The 21,179-nt window shown below is 30.0% G+C and overlaps 1 protein-coding gene across 4 annotated transcripts; it reads right to left on the reverse strand.

Annotated features, from left to right (window-relative positions):
* Nucleotides 1-2,135: 2,135 nt before the first annotated feature.
* Nucleotides 2,136-15,470, reverse strand: LOC107444677 (selenoprotein S). 4 transcript variants are annotated; one of them, XM_043050676.3, is made up of 6 exons: nucleotides 15,315-15,470; nucleotides 11,452-11,524; nucleotides 8,033-8,176; nucleotides 7,584-7,690; nucleotides 4,372-4,598; nucleotides 2,136-2,515 (listed from the first exon to the last, which is right to left on the reverse strand). In XM_043050676.3, the coding sequence occupies exons 2-5, from the start codon at nucleotides 11,504-11,506 to the stop codon at nucleotides 4,410-4,412; spliced, it is 495 nt and encodes a 164-aa protein (XP_042906610.2). In that variant the 5' UTR covers nucleotides 11,507-11,524; nucleotides 15,315-15,470; the 3' UTR covers nucleotides 2,136-2,515; nucleotides 4,372-4,409. The 4 variants fall into 4 exon arrangements, with proteins under 4 accessions (XP_042906610.2, XP_071041322.2, XP_087019822.1 ...); XM_071185221.2 differs by having other exon boundaries at nucleotides 4,368-4,598; XM_087163696.1 differs by lacking the exon at nucleotides 15,315-15,470 and adding an exon at nucleotides 14,443-14,462.
* Between the last annotated feature and the right edge of the window lie 5,709 nt (nucleotides 15,471-21,179).

Raw genomic sequence — 21,179 nt, forward strand, 5'->3', positions numbered from 1 at the left:
GTTGTTTTCAACAAACACTAAAGACAAGTTTAACAGATTTAAAAATTTATACGATGCATCTATCCTTATAGTCATTGATACAGCACAATATCACTATATATAATCATTAATATTAAACAATATAATTAAAAATTTGCCTACCTTTAGTTATTGGTAAAGAAAAAATGTGTTATAGTTAAGAGCAAATCCCGACAATTAAGGATAAAAAAACAGAAAAGTAAAATGCGCAGAAAAAGCTTCGTTAAAATAAATTTATACAGAAGATTAATTATTTACTAGATTTAGATTAAAGCATAGCAACAATAAGATATTAAAGTGTTTTTAATAAAGGATAAAAGTAAACACAAATGTGAAAGATACAAGACGGTTATAGAATAATAAGAAATAAAAGCTTAGTTATTACGAAATAGGAAAAAAAATTTCTTTGCAAATATCTATTTACAAAATAAAGTGAAAAGTTTATGCAAAAAGAAATTTTTTTTAAAGGAACAACAAAGTAAAATTCAGTTTAAATTATGCGTCTGCATTGTAAGCAATGGACGTAGTCGGTCGGGCATTACAACACCACGTGACCAAACAGACGAAGTTGGGAAGAACCCATAGGCTTAAACAACTTAGGCATGTAAATAATGCTTGTATATCTAGATATACATCAATTCAATTTCTGCTTGTGTACATTGAAATTGCGCAAAAGAAACTTAAATTAGCACTCAAAATATTGCACAGAAATATGATTTTTTCATACTTTAAAACTGTTTAGTTTTAAAACTTAATTACTTCCGTAATTATTTTAAATGTTGTACAAATGGTATATTTGAGAAATTTAAAACTATACTATCACACACATTAATATAAAAGTTTTTTTCTTTTTTATATTTATATCCATGTAAATTAAATGATCACTCTAAAATTAACACTGTTCATTTAGAAATTTATTTTAATTTAAAAAGTTGTGATTATGTTAGAGTAGCTATACTTAAAATAATACAAAACAGTATTTCGAAATAGAACAAACAATAATAAAGCTTATTTCTCTTTTAACATTTTTTGCAGTTTTTATAAAAAAATCTGTCGGCCTCTTTTTCTAATCTGTAATTTTTTTTCTTCTGGAGAACTGCTCATTTTAATTGCAATTTGGCAGCAGTTTGATTAACAAACCAATTTCTAAGACTCAAGATAAAGAGAGCTTTAGAAGAATGAACAAAATTCCTACGATTGCCAATCAACAGCAGTCATAGGTATTGAAAGCAAATATTAAGAGTAAGTTTAATATGAACCCATTGTAGTGGCTCAGGGAATAGAGCGCTCTCCTCTCGATGAAATGACCCAGGTTTGAATTCGGCTCGCATCGACCATAGTGCTGACGTAAAATATATCTTCTCCAGTAAACAAATCATGGGAATGTCTAACGGGGTTTAACAAAAGTTTCGAAATTTCGTTGGATTATAAGTTTATATATAAATTAGTACTTAAACAATCTTTTGACCATTTTGTTTCTGATCATTCACATACTATCTACAATAAAAAATATATTGAGCCTAAGCTTATTTAAATATAAATAAAATTTATAATAATACAAATAAAAATAAAAAAAGAATTCAAGTAAATAAGAGATAAATATAAAGGAAATAATTAACACATTTAAAAAATAACCACATTTAATGTAATTGCCGCTCTTGTTTACTGCTGACTAACATGTCAATTTTATGTGTCAAACCAGTTACAGCTTCATATAAAAACAGACAAAAGATAAATCGATTTCAACATTCTATTCAAATAAAACTCAATCCAAAATGTAGTTTCGAATAAAAATGTAGAAGAAAAAGACAAAATTAATTGCCTTTGCATGAAGAAGAGGATAATTTTTGTAGTTCTTATCCAGAACTGATATAAGTTCATTATATTGAATTGTGTTTTTAATCCTAAATCTAAAAATAGTTCCATGAGTTCTCCTTTCGAAGTAAAAAGGCAGCAAATCTGTGAATAGTGCTTGTGGACTGGCAGTTGAAAAACAATGATCTAGACTATGTTTTTTAATTATTTTTGTCACATATTCATTGACATTAAATAAATATACCAGATTTATTTAACTAAATATGTATAGAATAAAGATATTTAAAAAATTACAAGTCCTGTTCTTACACTTAATTTATTAACAAAACAAAAAAAAACATTTTTCTACAAATTTTAAAAGTTAGTAACAAAATAGCTTGAAAATCCATTAACTAAACAAAACACATACATACTCAAAAATAGTTATTTTACAATATTAAGAATATACAATGTCATCTAAGCCACAGATTCATCAACTACAAATCTTGGTTACGCCCATTTTGATAAGTAGCATCATAATACTTCTTGTTACAATAGTAGGAGAAATAAACAAATGAACCATAATATTGCCCCAAAACACCACAATAAGTAACAAAAGAAATTCTGCAGCTCAGAGTGGTTGAATAACATGTAGCTAGGTTTCATTCCACACAATTCAGATAGGAATATTTGATCATTTAACCTACAGCAGAAAAACATAATTTACAATTATGAAGGATATAATTGAAGTGCTTAGGGCTATTAAATAATAAGCTGCATATTATAATTATTCAGTAGAGCATTTAGTGCAAATCACAAGGATTTCCACAGCGGCAATAAGATGTTTGCGTGTATTGTGCTGATATCCAGTTAAATTTCTCTCAACATCTCGCATACCTGCCCACAAATAATAACTAAGGGATATAGGGCTAAATTAAGACATTTTACTACTGACCAGAGCTGTTTTTTTCATTGTTAACAATGGCCACTTTTTAAAACACATAGCCAAAAAAATTTAAATGGTTCCGAAAAAAGAAACTGGTTGATACTAATATTATTTTTTTGGAAGCTTTCTCAAACTATGGTAAACATTACAAAACTTATTTCTAAAATAACGAAAAATATTAGAAATTTAGTGTAAAGTTAAGTAACTTACAGATTATAAAATATTTACAATAACACCATACTTATTAATAAAAGTAATAAAATGCACATGGATTAACTTTGCAATGCATATGAAAATGTAGATTGCCCTGATTTGCTCCTTTTACCATACTTTACCTTTCAATCTTGTGATGGCAACTATGTCTTATTTTGATTTCGTCAATCACAAGACATTGACTTAGCAAGAAGCACCAAATTTAACACACATACTATGCTGAGCTTCCATTCAGTACCAAAAAGAGGATTTTATTTTTAAGAACGATTCTTACTGCTAGATTATTCTTTTACTTAAGATCAGGATTGGCATGATTTAAATCACTTGATTTTAAAAAAAAAATTATTAAATTTAAAATTATTAAATTTCATTTTTATGATTCTTACGACTAATTTTTTTAAAAGTTGAATTTCATTGAGATTGGACATTTTTTTGGAGAGAAATAATGAGATGGAGTACAATTATTGCTTGATGTTCAAAATAGACTTATTGTGGATTAAAGTGATTTAAAACATTTAAATCATTATTTTTCTTCAAATGTATGTTGAACAATTTGTTATTTAATAAACATACTATTTTGTTTATACCCATTTAGTTCATATTTATTTACAAGCTATTTTAAAGCATATTAAATTTGTAGTTTATAGTTATACATAATGAAGAAAAACTTATTCTACCAAGTAATGTAGAATAATTCTAGGCAGATTCTTTTTATGTTTCTTGATCTAAATTAATTTATTCTTCATGTGATATTTGACTGACTAATAGGGTCTTTGTCATTACATCATTCATGAAATTATTAAATCTTGAATATATAAAGTATGATTTTATTTATTCAGTTCTAGTTTCTAATCATATAATAACTTTAACTATTTTAAGTTATTAATATTAAGTGTTTTCATCATAGACGCCCAGTGGCTGAGTGGTAGCACTTCACGCTCCTGTGCCACAGGTCCTAGGTTTGATCCTTGGACCGGGCAAGGTTGACTCAGCCTTTCATCCCTTCAGTGTGTCGATAAATGAGTACCAATCATGCTTGGGAACTAAACACTGGGGGTTTCGCGATCGGCTGACTACCTAACCGGAACATCTGCTCCTGTACCCCAGAGCCCAAGGTCAAAAAAACTGAGCTGGGCACAGTAGGCCCTCCATGGCCCGCCGCGCCGCTGAGTTTAGTTTTTTCAGTTTAGCTCTCATTACATATTGCTTTTAATAAATATTAAGAAAAATAAATAAAATGTTTTACAGCTTTGGTTGGTAAATGTTTTTAAAAAATATGAAATTTCTTTTTTAAATCATGATTTTTGATAGCCCTGCTTAAGATTAGTCCCGCTTATTTCAAAACTATGTTTCAAATAATAAGTAAATAATATAAAATATGATTATTGGACTTTACTTACAGGTGGAATGATAATCAGTCTACATGTTAAATTTAACCTCATCCTCCCCCGCTAGTACCTCGACGTGTAGGTCTGAAGCAAGAACTGCTACTACTACTTCCTCCCATCAATGGATTGTACTCTGGTCTCAAACTTTGAGATTCATCTTTGGGTTTTGGTTTTGTAGACTTTCCTTTCATAAGATTCTCCATTGCTTCAATTCTTTCTTTTTTCTTTAGCTCCTCTTTCTAACATAACAAAAAAAATCTTTTTTAATTTTAACACGAACAGCCTAAACAAACGGCAAGAGATAAAATAATTTCATCTCTTTCTCAATGGAGAATCTTTCCTTTCATAAGATTCTCCATTGCTTCAATTCTTTCATTCTTTTTTTGCTCCTCTTTCTAACATAACAAAAAAAATCTTTTTTAATTTTAACATGAACAGCCAAAACAAACGGCAAGAGATAAAATAATTTCATCTCTTTCTCAATGGAGAATCTTTCCTTTCATAAGATTCTCCATTGCTTCAATTCTTTCTTTCTTTTTTTGCTCCTCTTTCTAGCATAACAAAAAAAAAATTATTTTAATATTAACACGAACAGCCGAAACAAACGGCAAGAGATAAAATAATTTTATCTCTTTCTCAATGGAGAATCTTTCCTTTCATAAGATTCTCCATTGCTTCAATTTTTTCTTTCTTTTTTGCTCCTCTCAGGGATGAGATTAGCCAAAAGGCAAAAAAGCTGAATTTCCACCATAGTAAATTTTACCCAAGCGCAACCCTTTAATAATAAATTCCAGACAGTTTAAGGTAATAAATAATGTGTTGACATACAATTGTGTACTAATCTATTATTATATAAATGATTACATTGCTACTTAACATTTAGTGAAAATAAAAATTACCAATTGAAAAAATAAAGCTGGGAATTATATTTTTCCTCAGTGCACATAAGAGACAATTATTACTTGAGAAACTACCTGGTTTAGCAAATTAAAACTACTGAGAATATACATTAATATTTCATTTCTTTTAATAAATACTGCTATGTGATTTATAGCAAATATATCAGTAATATTACTTTTTAAATTATATTGGAAAAAAAAAACTTTAACAATGAACCGAATAATTATGTTCATATTATAGTCTAATCTAACTAAATCCCTTTGAAACACATGAATAACAGTGAAGTAGAAATATATAGTAACTCCTTAACATACAAAAATTGCTATTTTAGTTTGAAAAATTACATGACAATCAGCAACTGTTTGGATAATTGTTTTTTTATTTGATAAGAATTTTGCCTTTTATAGCATAATTAACAGCAATTATAAATACAATTTTGATGATGAGTTAATTAACTCTTTTTCCAAAAAAAAAAAAAAAAAAAAAAAAAATCCCTTTTTAAGTGATTGCTTTTGTTTGCTATATTTAGTCGTTAGTCCATCTTCAAACATCTTGTGACAAATCCTATTTTTTCTTTTTTGCAAGCACAGAATGTAAGTTTTGAATATATTCCAGTTTCTCTGATGTTGTAACACTTACATATACTAATAATCGTCGTTAGAAAGACAGTCACCTTTATAGTAACCAATTAAGAAAAATATTCACTTCGTACAAGAATCGCGATAGTTGATCTTAAAATTGCGTGAATATGAATAACAATTATGGATTTTGAAATCACATGAATATGAAACTAGATATACGATTTTGAAAATGAGGAAATGCAAACTGGGATATAGAATTTTTAAAACGCGTAAATACAAATCACGATTCATATTTTTTAGATCGCGTAAATATGAATAATGATGCGTAATTTTCAGATTGCATAAATAAGAAATATGATGCATAATTTTTAGAATGCGTGAATGTGAATCCCAATGCCTTATTTTAAAATTACGTATAAATACGAAAATCAATGTTTGATATTATAAACCGCATGAGCAAATCAAGACATTAATTTTAAACTTGCGTGGATACGAATCGCTACATAGGTTTTTAAAAAGGCGTAATTACGAATCACAATATCAGATTTTTAAATCTCGTAAATAAGAATCGCAGCTTACAATATTCAAATCGCGTGAATAAGAATCGAGATAGTAGTAGATTCTAGGCTTGGGACCTCTAAAAGGCTTGTTAGAAGCAGCGTCGTTTGAACTACAAAAATCGGATCTATCTGGAGGGCGGGTAAAAAATTCGGAAAATCTTATCTGCTGCGATTAAAAGGGGAGAAAATAGCTATAATAAGTAAAAATGAGAAAGGATTGGTAGCTATGTAGTTTGAATTTTCTGTTTCTTTTTGAAAATCGATGAATTTTCAGAAAAAGCGGAATACTTATAAAAAAACTGAAATTTTTAGAAAAATCTGAATTTTTGATAAAAAAGCTGAAATTCAAGAGATAAAAGTGAAAAAAGCAGAAATCCGCTAAAAAGCGGAAAAATCTCATCCCTGTCCTCTTTCCAACATAGCAAAAAAATCTATTTTAATTTTTACACAAACAGCCAAAACAAACGGCAAGAGATAAAAGAATTTTTATATTAAACAGAGTACATGTTGCTACACATAAGAAAATTAAATTTCTAGGTGTATTTTCAGAAAATTCCAGTTTGCACCCTTTTATTGGTATCGTTTTCATATTCCGCTACCAAATAATTGCTAATGCTTTGCTGCCATATCATCTTTTTGCTATAAATATGCCTCAAACAGTAATGCAAGCAGAGTCGTGCCACATTTGTTTCGTTTTTTCTGAAATCAAAACTTCAAAAACTTTCGAGAAGAGAAGTCAACAGTGACGTCACGAGCTGGGCAGTACGTGATCAGAGGAATTGTTAATTCCTTCATTAGAAGTCCAAATGCACACGCACAGAGCAACTTTTCTTTTGTTTACAGATTACGTGAGCACAAGCATTTGGTCTGACAAAGGAATTAACGGGATTTCTAGATTAGAAGGTCATTTTAGAAGTGAGGCGCTAGACTCTTATAAGATAACAAAAACTGAAAATGTATCACGAACATTAACAGGAAAATGGCTGTCTGCGCGGACATCGGATTCGAGGAATTCGTTGTCCGTGGGGAATTTTTGGCCGCCGAGGCCGGGCGGATAGGGGGTTTTTCTAGCCCTGATTCTACACATTGAAAAAGAAAATTTTTTTAACAAGTAATCTACATATTTAAACAACTATTCATGAGTTTAAAATTTTTTGTCTATAAAAAATTAAGTAAGTATTACCAGTCGCATTTTTTCTGCATGCTCCTGAGCAAGTTGGTCATGCTTTTCCTGGAGTTTCCGTCTAGCAAGTTGCATAGCTTCCTCTCTTTCAATCAACCGGGTTGGATCTAACAACAATTTTGAATGTATTTCAACAACTTTAAACCATTAAGAAAATATTTCACAATAGAAAAACATCTGTACTTTAAAGTACACGAAAAAAGGATTAATTTTCAAGAATCCATAACTTTTTATCGACTGATATGAATTTTATGTGCCATAAAATTTGCTGGATAAATGTTCTCTCCCTCTTTAGTAAACTTATTTAACTATGTACTTAGATGCATGTAATTGTATTCATGCATCAGAAATTAAATTTTATATGAATATGATTTCAAAATAAAATTAGTGAAATGAAAAAATATATATATTGCAAAGACGTAACTTTACAAAAACTATCTTAACAATACCTTTTTTGTATTCTGCTTCTTTTCTTTGATCTTCCTGTCTTTCCTGCCATTTTTTGTATTTAGGATAAAAATGACTCCAAATTAAATTTAAAACAACAACAATGAAAAGGCATGTCCATCCATATGTAGATAAAAATTCTGTAACTATAAGACATGAGTTCATTAGAATCATAAATATAAATAATGAATTTAAAACAAAGTGATAATATTTTAAATTAATCAGAGAAATTTATAAATGCTTTTGTATAAAATATGCACATAAATCATGGTAGTTAAACAAATACAGCATTCTAAGAAAACCAAACTAAATATTTTGATAAAAGATGACATCCTTTACCAGAATACTATTTCTGAAAAAAAAAACTGAATTTTCTGATTATATTGTGCAACAATTCTAAAAAATAATATATGCAATGCAAAAAGATAGTTATGAACACATGTTTGTAGAGCTATAATTATTAGAAAAGGTGCACAAATATTTTTACATAAGTTCCACTGGCAATGAAGTGCCACAGGCCGAAGTACTTAGGCATGTTGACGGCAATATGTTTTATTAATAGTTGGCAATAGGTTTTGTTATTAGTTGAATAACATTTATTTAATAAAAGAATATTTAGTATGATAAAAAAATTATCTAATAAAAGGAATAAAAAAGTAAATAAGAATAAGTAAGTACGTATATAAGTAAAAAGACTAAAAAGTAAGTAAAAAGGTAAGCAGGTGCTTTCTCATGAATAAAAACATTTTTTTCTCGTCTTTTTCTTTTTCATATGATAAGAAAAGTTATCAATTATTCAGATCAAAATAACATATTATTGCAAGTTACAAATTGGAAGGATAATAAAAAGAAAAAATATATTTTCAAACAAAGAATGGAAATGTGTAAAATTTTTTTTTTTAAAGAAAACATCAATATTTTTAAGTAGATATTTTTTTTTAATGTTATTAATAGTCAACTTTATTATTATTCATAGTTTGTTTCCGACAGAAATTTGTTTTTTCAACACTATTCTCGTTTTTTCAACAACTCATTTATTGTAATTGTAGTTCATTTACGTCGCATTAGGCTATTGACGATGGTCTAAGAAACATCCCTGAGGATGATCCGAAGACAATTAATCACAATTTTGATCCTCTGCAGAGGGGATGGCACCTCCGATTCGGTAGCCCTATGATCTGCACGCAATGTCGAGCAGTTTACAGTCAAACAGTTTAACGAGGACCAATACCACACCCCCGGTCCTTACACAGACTAATCCAAGTGGTCACCCACCCAAAACTCATTTAAGTACCCTCTTTAAAGGCAGCAAAAGGGTGGGGGGGATTATACCCAATGTTTTGTGAACAGATCAAAAACATTTAAAAAAAAAAAAAAAAAATTCTTTTACTTTTATTTCTTATGGAAAAAGGAATTGATTTCAATTATTATAAAATCTCTGGAAAATAGACATCAGGTAAACAGATATCAGAATATAGGACTTAGTACATGAATACATGAGCTCTCAATAGAGGTTTCAACCATCATTTCAATCATCTCCAGAAATAAAGTTAAGAAATTATTCATTGCTTTTTGATAAGTAAACAAAAATTTAAAAATTCTTCGCTATTACATATTAACATAGTATAGAAGGAATAAGGATCAAACTGAAATAATTATTGGCTATATTTTGCTCGTAATTATTATAATAAGTAAGGACCGACAAGTCCCCGGGATCAGGTCACCTATAGTCTGTTCAACGAGAACTGATAGCGAAAGTAAACAAAGCGGCGTGCTATTTGGCGCAATACAGCTGTCTACTTGGCGCCGGAATAATGACAAATATCGCCTATCAGACAAGCAAAAACTCTTATTTTCAGAGGTTTGTTTGTTTCGCCGTGGTGTCTTTTTGTAAGTGTTTCATGAGTAATATGGAAAATAAAGCGATGGATTTAAGTCCTCCTAAAAAACGACAGAAGAAATCTTACATAAGTAAAACTGAGAAAGAAATAATATTGAACATTTATAAAACGGAAGTGCATTCAAAATAAATATCAATTCAAACGACGAGGATTCATTTTTACTTTTTAATGATATAATTATTCGTTATTATCCATGATTAATTGATCATTAATACAGTAATTCTTAAAATTTTGTTCTTTTCTGAGTAGTTTAATATAATTATTTTCGTTTTCGGTACAGTTGTTAATTAATACAGAAATTCAAATGTTACGTAAAATTAAATAATTTTGACACTTGATTCTATTTTTTCAAAAACCTATTGAATTCGAGGTTTACAAACTGCTTTTTTTTATACGTTAAATGGGTATATTTTTCTTAACAAAAGATTTTGTGAGACATATAAAAAAGTTCCAAGTTTCTTTTAGTGTAATTATTTTCGTAATACTTCCCTTAGAAAAATAAAGATAATTAACAATTTAAAAATACAAGTAAATGCAGTTCCTTCTAATATATTTTTAAATCAATCGGTGAAACATAAAACTATTTTAAATATTATTTAACTTCTAATAAATTTTAAAAAAAATTGTAATTGTGAAAATAAAAGAGTATTTTTTTAACATAACTTTCAATTCTATACGACTTTTACGGTGGAATTATAAAAGTTATGTTTTTCATAGATAGTTATGCAAAATATATTAAAACTAATTTAATCAAAACTTAAAGAAATATAAATATATATTAAAACTATTCTTAAAATAAAATTATGTGTTTACTGAAACACTTAGAAACGTATTTTCATGAAAATATTTTAATTTTGCACATTCTTATCTAATTTTAAGGTATCAAAAATCAAACATCGTTTTCGTTTTTCTATAAAAGCGAAAGCTCTGTCGATTCAAATGAAATCGCCCATTCAGCGAAGAAACCGTTAAAGTGGCAAACGTTGGCGATCAAACAGCAACCCTTTTGTTTACTTCCACTCTCAGTTCTCGTTGAACGGACTATAGAAAAATTTCCTTGGCAGCTAACTTTTTCAACATATTCTATTATTTATTATAAGTAGAAAGGGTTGGTCACTTTTTCTTTATTCATTCAATGTTTGTATTAAAGGTAACAATAATAATATACCTATAGATTTTAAGTTTATTTCATAGTTTGTTTTATAAAATTATAGACATTATAATTAGAATGTTTAACTTCTTGAATAAGAAAAATTATGCATGATCCAAATCACTAAAAAATAGCCAAGTACATTCATGAGAAGCTAGTTTTCTATTTTACAGGAAACGGAACTGGTCACAATAATTCTAAAAGCTGGTTCCTAAGAATAATATTTTACAACTTTTGTCAGTCCCTGGTAATGCTTTATAAACGGCATTCAACGAAAAATATTTAAATTAAATGACATTCAAAAAACTAAGGTAAACTATTAAGGTCATATTCATACAATATTAGTAACAACTAAATATGCATTTAATACCTATTTCAAAAGTGTTCCTTTCTATTGCTGGTTTTTCATCAACAGGTATATCCATTTTTATGTTTTACCAAAGCTGAAATATTACAGAGAGTGTTATAAACTGAAAAGTTAAAATAAATCAACCGAATTAAAAAAAAAAAAAAAAAAAAAAAACATAATAGCAAGTGAAAATTTCAAAATTATAACAGTTTAAAATAAAAAATAATAATCTTTTACGCATTGCCAGAAATATAAAAATTCTCCTTTACATAATAAGTAAATTAAAAAGAACAATATTATTAATTTTTGATTTTTCATGTTACACTTGAGAAATTTTGACAGTTATATACATCAGATGCGGTGAGAAGTTAAAAGGTAGTTTTTTACTGATACTTTTTATAAATTAACACAAGAATGATAAAAGATACTTTTTACTATTGTTAGGACACAAGAGGACAAAAGGAAACACCATCAAGAAGAGCTCAGCATTTTAATAACACTTTCGCACATCCATTTTACAATAATGAGTAACAACATAACATTGACTAAAATAGAAAGTAAGTTTTTAATAGATAGTAGTGTTTTACCCAAACTGATTGGAGTAAAACAGGAAGCAGGGAAAGTTCGGGTGTCTCTTCTTGCGTGATTTCACTTGGTGGTAAGAGTCAGAATAAAGACTATTGTTGTTGTTTTTGTGTATAGAGAGGTAGCGCCATCTGTTGCTACGAATTAACTATCTGTTACACTATTGATAATCTATGTCAGAATACTAATCTACAATAGAGAGATACTCCCCATTGAGAGTGATATAGATCTAGTAGCCAAGATTGCCATTGATGCGAGCAATGTTAGGCAAATGCCTGATGTTTTCATTAATATATATCACTCCCTATCCCAGAGGTGTAAAGTCCGCATTGCATCTGGTGAAAGATCTTTTGAGCAAATTCTTTCAGGATCTCTTGAGCAATTCTTTGTACATCAATCATATTCCGAAGAATAAAGTTTTCAGAAGCATCTTTTTCCATTCTATTTATTTAAATGTGGCAGCAGAAAACACCCTTTTAACTTCTCCCTGCTTATGTTATGACATACATTTTATGAAGAATATTGTGTAAATGCGTTCTATCACTCGGTAAAAGGTAGTACAGAAACTTTTATATGGAATCCATTTAAAGACCAAAACCAGGGTTGGGTTTTTGACGTCAAAAAGTGGTTTTTGACATGACAAGGGTATAATACTGGTTTAAACCGTTAAAAACCCGTCAAAAATGTCAAAAACTGAAGTTTGCCAAGAAAATATATAAACTTCAAAACTACCAACAGTTGACATGCATTATATTGAAATTTAATTATACTATAGGTAATCAGCAGGTTTTAAAATATTTTTTAATTAAAATTAAGGTAAAATAACAGATTTAAAATCTCAGAAATTTATATTCAAATGCATGTGCAACAAAATTTTGCACAAAATTTTTTTAAATATTTATATTTAAATTTTTTCTTTTTGATACTTAAGAAAATTAAAAGTTTATTACTATGCATTTTTGACATATAAGGAACATATAACTAATATTTATAAGGAACTTACAAGTTATGTTGTATAAATACAAACTTGATACAAGATATAAGTGTATAAAAATTTTTTTTAATGTTATACCGAATATCTTTATTATCCAATATGTTAATTTGAATTTAAAAGTAGTTATATTTATGAATAATGATAAATATAATTCATATTGCTTATTATATTTATTTATAATTATTACACTTATCATTTTAAAACAATTTTTAGCTCTTAATTTTTTTTTCGCAACTTGTATTAAGAATACAAATAATGCATATCTTGAAAGCAAGAAGTAATTATTCAACAGCTGAATATTTAGATATTCAACAAAACTATATCGTATTCAGCAAAATGAAATCCACAAGTATTTGGATAAACTAAATTTTCAGCATAGTAAGTGAATAGGCTGAATATACTGTAAATCGACACTAACTACTCTGTGTATTTAACAGAAAGCACTTAAATTTGTATTGTCTTATGTTAAAAAGATTATTAAGAAGATTTAAAAGAATATTAAAAAGATTTTTCTTTAAAAGAAGATGTCTATAATGTACAAAACTGCTAATGTTTATCTTTAAAAATGTCTAATTTTTAGTATAATCTATACTATACACTAAATTTGGTTATAAATAAATTTCTTAATAATATCACTGCAGATTTTCAATAACACATGAAAATGAATACATAATATTACAAAAGATGTGAGTTTTCAAAAGTACAAGATTTTGGTTACTATTCAAAATATAAGTGTTTCTTCCAAATTTTAAATTTATTTTTTCTAGAACATATTTAGAAACACTATCCTTTAAAAAATATATAAATTTTATGTATTAATTAAATTTCACATATGAATATAGGTTTTTGACATTTTCGACATTTTTGACAGTGAGGTTTTTGACGTGACGGTTTAAACCATGGTTTAAACTGTCAAAAACTGTCACATGTCAAAAACCTGCCAACCCTGACCAAAACAAAATTAACTTACATATAAACATTACAAGTGTTAATTTTAAAAGATAAAAGTCAAACAAGAAAAGTATTGTCATTTCAGAGAGAAATAATTGTATTTAAAGGAGGTAACTTATGAGTGAGAATATAAGGTTTCATAGATTTAAAAATTAAAATGAAAAAATTATTCATTTTAAACATTGCTCAACTATGTATTCAAAAAAATAACAATAATTTTTTTGGTAGAAAAACTGAAAACTTTTTCATTTACATCATTTTTGCCTGTTTGCAGAATATTACCCATTAAAGTACTGACGGCCAACTATAGAAAATTTAATTTTTCCAACTACTGAAGAAACTGTTCGTTATACTATGCATAACAAATTTAATTAAAAAAATAAAATAAAAAATAAAATGAAATAAAAAATAAATAAATAAAACAATTTTAAAAAGAATGAGAAAATAAACAAAATAAATTGAGGCATGGTCAATTAACAAACCATTATTTTGTAAAAAAAGGTCTTTGTAGGTTCAGAGTCAGACAGGCACATACAATACAATAGGAGGTTTAAAAATCTATCAAATGAAAAAAAGAATTAAACACAAGATTTTCTTTCGCACAATTTAATAATTAAAGATATTTCTGTATCATGATCTGGTGCGCATCTTAAACTTGTAAATTTAGAAAAAAGATGTTTGCTTAGGAAAGGTTATGAGTTATACTCTACTAGTTGATCCCCTTTAGGAATGTTTCTAGCAAGACAATGCCAGGAAATCATTAAGACTTGACAATTATTTTGACAGTGAAGATCTTCGGTTCTAGATCTGCCAGAGAATAATCATCAAGTTATGGCAACTTCCGGGCAGCAGTCAGCGAGTAACTGAAATGAAAAATCACAGAAGGGGAGCAACTCAAAGGATAGAACTTAAAGCCACTTCTGCAAAAAACATCTTTTTTAAAATAATTTGCAGGTTTAAAATCCTTTTGGCACCTTGAAAACTATGTATTGTGATAACACGACGTATCCCAACACGGAAATAACTCTTTTTGGCGTTGATCATGAAAGAGAATCTTCACAGTGAACAATTATTCCTCACACATCAATCATATCTCAAATTACGTGTAGCATAGGGTGCCCCTTGCATTTGGACAATGTAATTTGGAACCCTTACTGTTTATAAAATATCCCACCTTTCTAAACAAATTTTATCGTGAATTCTCATTAGAAAATCTCATTAAGTAACTTTTCCTATTTCCTAAAAAAACATATAACATTTCCAAAATAAGAAAGGCACCCCACTGTTAACCAATATCTCCTCTATTAAAAACAAATCGGAAAAGTTGTAAAATTATTTCAATAACAGATCTTACCAAATCTATAAATCATAAAAATGTTTATGGCCTAATTAAATTAAGCCCTGGAGTTAAGAAATTAAGCTGAATCATCTATTTTGATATAGACTAAAAAGGTTTAAATTTTCCGACTGCTTATATCTGCCTCAATTAGTCTTCGATTCGGCTGATAAGCCATAATTGTTCTTTTTTTAGGGATCATTATTTTTATTGTAGTTTATTTACGTCGCACTAGAGCTGAACAATGAGCTATTGGCGACAGTCAGGGAAACAGCCCTGAGAATGACTCGAAGACATGCCATCACAATTTTTATCCTCTGCTGAGGGGATGGCACCCCCCGTTTTAATAGCCTTACGACCTGCACGTGATGTGGAGCACTTTAAGGTAGAACAGTTTGACGAGGACCAATACCGCACACACTCGGTCCCTACGCAGACTGATCCAAGTGGTCACCCACCCGCGCACTGATCGCAGTCAGGGATGCTTGACTTTGGTTATCTGCTGGGAACCGTGTCTTAACGATCAGTTCACTGCGGGATGGATCGTTTTCACTGTGTGTGACTTTGATTTCTTATCAGATTCACTATTTTTCTCTGAGATGATCGAAAGTGAGTGAACTGCATTCATTAAGATTGGCGCTTAAAAAAACAGCGAAGAAATGTGAGAAGTGTTTTCAAAGTAGGGCTAATTAATGTCTTGTCCCTCAATTTCTGATGAAATTGTCTCGTTTGTATTGGAAATTGAAGCTCCATGACAAATGATTGAAGAATATTTGGCCTGAGAGACCCAGGCCTATGGTCCCCACCTTTCTGGAAGTCCTTTAAATGTTACAAATGATTTATTTTTGTGTTTTCCCTTTGTCTATTAGAGTTATGAGTTAACAGAAATTTAAACAAATATAAACTCAAATTTACTAATATATCGTAATTTACTAGTATTGTGAATAATTTAAAAACACCTCATAACTAAACAACATGTAAATTTAGTTTAATGTAGTAACAAGGGGGCCCCGGACAGTTTTGTAACCAAGGCTCTTGCATGTCTAAATTAGACCCAGAAATGATGGGGGTTTTCAATGACGAGAAGGGAATTAGATTTATTAGGGAAACTATAAGAATTGTGGAATGGATATATGAAATGATAATTTTACGTATTTTTATCATTGTTAAATAAAAAGGATAAATAAAGATGTAATATTAACTAATTTTATTTGTGTTTTCTAAAATTGAAAAAAGGAAGAGGAAATTTCGTAAATATGTCGAATGGCTAGGTAGGTGAAATCTGTTGATTGTTTTGATGATAGATCATCTGAATAAACTAAAGAGTAACACTTATTTTCCATTAAAACCGAAATCTTAAAATTAATTATCACATCGCTTACATTATTGTATTAGTTGGTTACCTAATCCGATAGAAAAATAGTTTAAAATATAAAATAAGTATAAACCCAAATATGGCACTTCAGCAAATCCTGTGCAAGAAATATATACTAATAAGTAATGCATTTGTCTTTAATAAATATCTACCACATTACTTTATAAATAAATAGTGAATAATTTAAAAATTAGTCTATTTACAATTGTATTTCGGATCAACGCTTTGGAATTGAATCCAAGTAAAACGCTAGTTAAAGGAAGCTTAATAATGAATCATATATCACTCCACCTACTTATGATGATGAAATAAGAGCTACTATCAAAGAACTAAAAAATAAAGAAGCACCTCAGGTAGATAATAAAATAATCAAGAACCTTTCTCAATATTACATAAATCAGCTGACAAATTTGTTCAACAGATGTCTTTATTACAATTATTTCTCCCAAGAATAGTAGCACGCTGCTGTGATTTTAATGCCTAAATTTGTTTTTGCTTTTTTTTTTAAATAAATAAATAAAATAAAAAAACTTCTAATTTTTAGACTCAACAGTCTACTGCCAACTATAGTAAAAGCATTTAAAAGAATAATCTTTAATAGATTAAAATCCGTCCTGGAGCTACTTCCCGATGAGTAGTACAGGTTTAGAAAAGAACTCTCAACTGTTAAACAGCTCATCAGATTTTCTGAAATTATTTCAAAAAGCTTTTACTTAAAACAGATGTCAGACTAGATATTTCTTAGGCCTTTGATTGTCTTTGGCATCAAGGCCTTATCGTAAAATTGCATCGATTCAATTTGCCTTTAGACTTTCTTCAACTACTAGACACTTACGTAATAAGTAGAATTTAACATATCAAGCTAAATAAAGGAGGCTCTGCTGTCAGAAAACATATGGACCGGGATGCCCCAAAGAAGTGTCCTTGGAACCTACTGGTATATTTTGTTTACATCAGACTTTCCATAGAAGAATGAAGATTCCAATCATCTTACAGTTTTCTACGCCTGTGACACGGCAGTGGTCCAAAAATCTTCAAACCCTGATTTTGCCTTTTCAAAACTACAAGACTTTGTCTACGAAATTGAAGAGTGGTGCATAAATTGGCTTATAGCCATAAATGCAATAAAAGCAATTTATTATTAATGAATTAGTGCAAAATTCACTAAAAGAACACAAATCTTCAACCAAACAGTTCCAGCTGTGCAGAAAATTAAATATCTTGGCCTGGCATTAAATAATAAACTTAATGGAACCATATGAAAAATATTACATCAAAAACCTGGGAGCGCTGATATTTTCAGCAAAAATTCTTGAATGAAAATATTACACACAGCCTATGGGCAGCCTTTCTCTCATCCGATGGTATAATATCCAAAAAGTATTTCAAATAATTTAAATATTGTACATAGCCTTCTTCCATTTTATTACCATTCATATATAATCAGTCTGGTGTAACCGGAAACCAACTTACCAGAAGCTGCAAACATTCACGTGGGGAGTCGGATCACCATGGGTTTCGTCAGCAACCCATCGTCGATTACGCTGCTCTTAGAATCGAAATGTACATCTCCAAAATAAAAGCAACTTTAAACAACATTGATAAGAAAATTGTGACAAGTATTGAAAATGCTGAATATTTTGAAGCGCAAGCTTGTAACCAATCTAAAGATCAATATCTTCCTCATAAAAGATTACTGCTGCCACGGACTTTGAATCAATATTGTCTTCTGGAACATCAAAGAAAGATGAAGCCATTGTGATTGCAGGGATCCTGCAAACAGCTCCGACTTCAACTTCTTCAGATGCACCAAAAACTTCACAATCAGTTGAGACTGCCTTCATTACTTATTTTCGAGAAAACTGAACATCCTTAAAGCTGTCTGATATTTTAGAGATCCCCGATGCTTGCACATCTTCTGAATTGCAGCGGAGAAAGAAAAACAAGGCTTGTGGCAACAGGGCAGCACAAGTGAACTTAGAATCAGACGGTGAAACCAACGACCCGAAAAAGAAACCAGACCTCGCAACTTTTCCGAAACCCCAGTCCCAGTGGTGACGGATGCCTCCCGCTCCCGAACTTAATTTTCTCATCTAGACTACCCTAAACTACTTTTCTCATCATTCAATCATATGTGAACTCTAAGAGAGGCATCATCAACAACAAAATTATTCCGTAGAGTTCATTGCCATCCAGTTCTATAAGTCCTAAATGTTTCGGCATACTCAACGAGCCTGCTTAACATCAGAACATGCTTGTATGAAATGAACAGGGGTAAATTACACGTACACTTAAACAACTCCTACCTGCGTAGACTGCAAAGGTGACCACCCAACTTGCTTAACTGGATGCAATAAAAACCCTAGGGGGGGAGGGCAGCTAAAGACTGTTGCCGACACAGTAACTCGACAACAGCTCATCTTCAAGGAAATGCAGAAATTTATACAGGAGGCGCTGGTAAGTCTGCTCCAATTTCTTCCCTCAGTTATCAAGACTTAGACTCTTCTATTAAGATCTACACCAACACCACCAGGACATTTACAGCGTCGCTGTAAATGTCCTGTAAATGTCCATCCCTCATCTGAGCAACTCAGATAAAGGAACCGATAGCCCACAGGGCCAAATATTTCTGATATGAACTTATATACTCATATTAGGTGGCCATTAAGTTACTTAAAACATATGTGTCTTTACAGCTGCTCTTGACGCTTCATTATTATAAGTCAGAATAATTGCAGATGTTTATTTAAAATTCATCAAGTTGGAAATCTCACTTAGCAAAATGGGAATTTCCCCCTCCAAAAATGCAAGTTCGCGACTCCCCTGTCCTCTTCCGATGAAGTCAATAATCCAATCAGTTGATTCGAAGTGTCTAAATTGGACTAAAATCCAAAAAAATCAACTGGAAGAGGATTTAATGCGATTGTAGAAAATCCTCTGAAGTATTTTTCCCTTTTCTAATAAAGCAAAAGTGCGCAAAAGAAAATAAAAATCACTTTCAATAACCTTTGATTTACTGATCAGATTTTCTCGGTTCTATCTTCATGGTTCGAAGGCCTAACCTTAAATATGCTTGTCAATTAGTACAGACGATATATTTAAGTTACGAAATCTCGCGCAATAATGAAATTTCTCAATGCGTAACTTTTTTTTACGATGGATTCTATATTTTAGTATTTATTAGTCTCAATCTGGGAAGTATGATCCTAATGGTTTCCTCAGAAGTGTTGAAAGTCAGGATCCCTTAATGTTAGTTTTACTTTTTAAACATTTCGTCTGATCTCGAGAGCTTTTTTAAGCTCATCAACTATTAAATTTGCATAATTGTAAAATTCATTTGCACATAATTATAAAATTCGTTTATCCAAAGAAAATTCAATGTAAAAATAAATTTTAATACTAGAGAAAAAACTTGAATTAGGTGTAGGAATTTTTACATCATTTTAAAGAATTTAATTTTTACAGCAAAGTGAATGTGAACGACAACGAAATCGTTAGAAAAGTTCTTGTAATCGAATTTTAATTATACGAAAATGTTTTAATGTTTTAATTTTGTTTTCAAAAAATTGTATACAAAAATGGGATTTGATTTGAGTTTTGATAAATTTTAAATTATAATTTTACAAATTTGGCGCAATTCAGGAAGGTGGGTGCTGGCAAACCAGATACTAACTTCGAGCTCTACCGACTCCATTAGCAGCTCCAAATTACACAAATAATCCGCAGTAATAGGCTGAGATGGCGGGGTACTCAATGGATAAGTCCTGAAAATAGCGCCATGAGAGTCGCCACTTTTAAAAACTCCGAAGGGTAACTTCTCAGGGGTAGATCCCCTAGTAAATGCCTCAACGACATCGAAAATAACCTGAAAACCCTAAAGATTAGAAATTGGAAGGGAGTTGCTATGGATAGGAGGTGTGCTGGTGTTTGTCAGCTGTTGTGGCAGCCGAGGCCTGCAAGGGGCTGTTGCGCTGCCAAAGAAGAGGAATTTTTCAAATTTTTAAAAATTGAAGCAAAAGCTAACAATCAAAATCATGCATTCCATTTAAACGCGAGTAATAAAACTCTTCTTTCGAAAAGGCATTTTTCACAACAATACAAAAGCGGCCGAGTTCCAAGTTGTTTTTTTTTTTTTTTTAAACCGCTTTTTTGACTGTGATACCCATGTATTTCAGAATAACTATTAAATTTCCGATAGTTTTACGACCTAAGAATCTGCATGCGATATTATATGCATGTAATATTCTAAATCTACGTGATATTTCCATCGATATTTGGCATTTAGTTCCACAGAATTCCACATGATTTTTAAATTCCTAATTTATCATTGTAACAAAACGCATAATCAGAAATTTGAGGAATTCACGTGAAGACGAAGATAAGGAAAAAATAGGAAAGTAATCTCCAATAAAGACGCTGGCAAAAAAAAAAAAAAAAAAAAAATGCACTTTAAGCTCAATTTCCAGATTGATCTTTTTCTTATCTAAATATTAAGATATATAAAAAAT

This window comes from Parasteatoda tepidariorum, chromosome 5, assembly GCF_982258835.1.
Source record: "Parasteatoda tepidariorum strain Cologne lab strain chromosome 5, Ptep-v5.0, whole genome shotgun sequence".
Taxonomy (NCBI): Eukaryota; Metazoa; Arthropoda; class Arachnida; order Araneae; family Theridiidae; genus Parasteatoda; species Parasteatoda tepidariorum.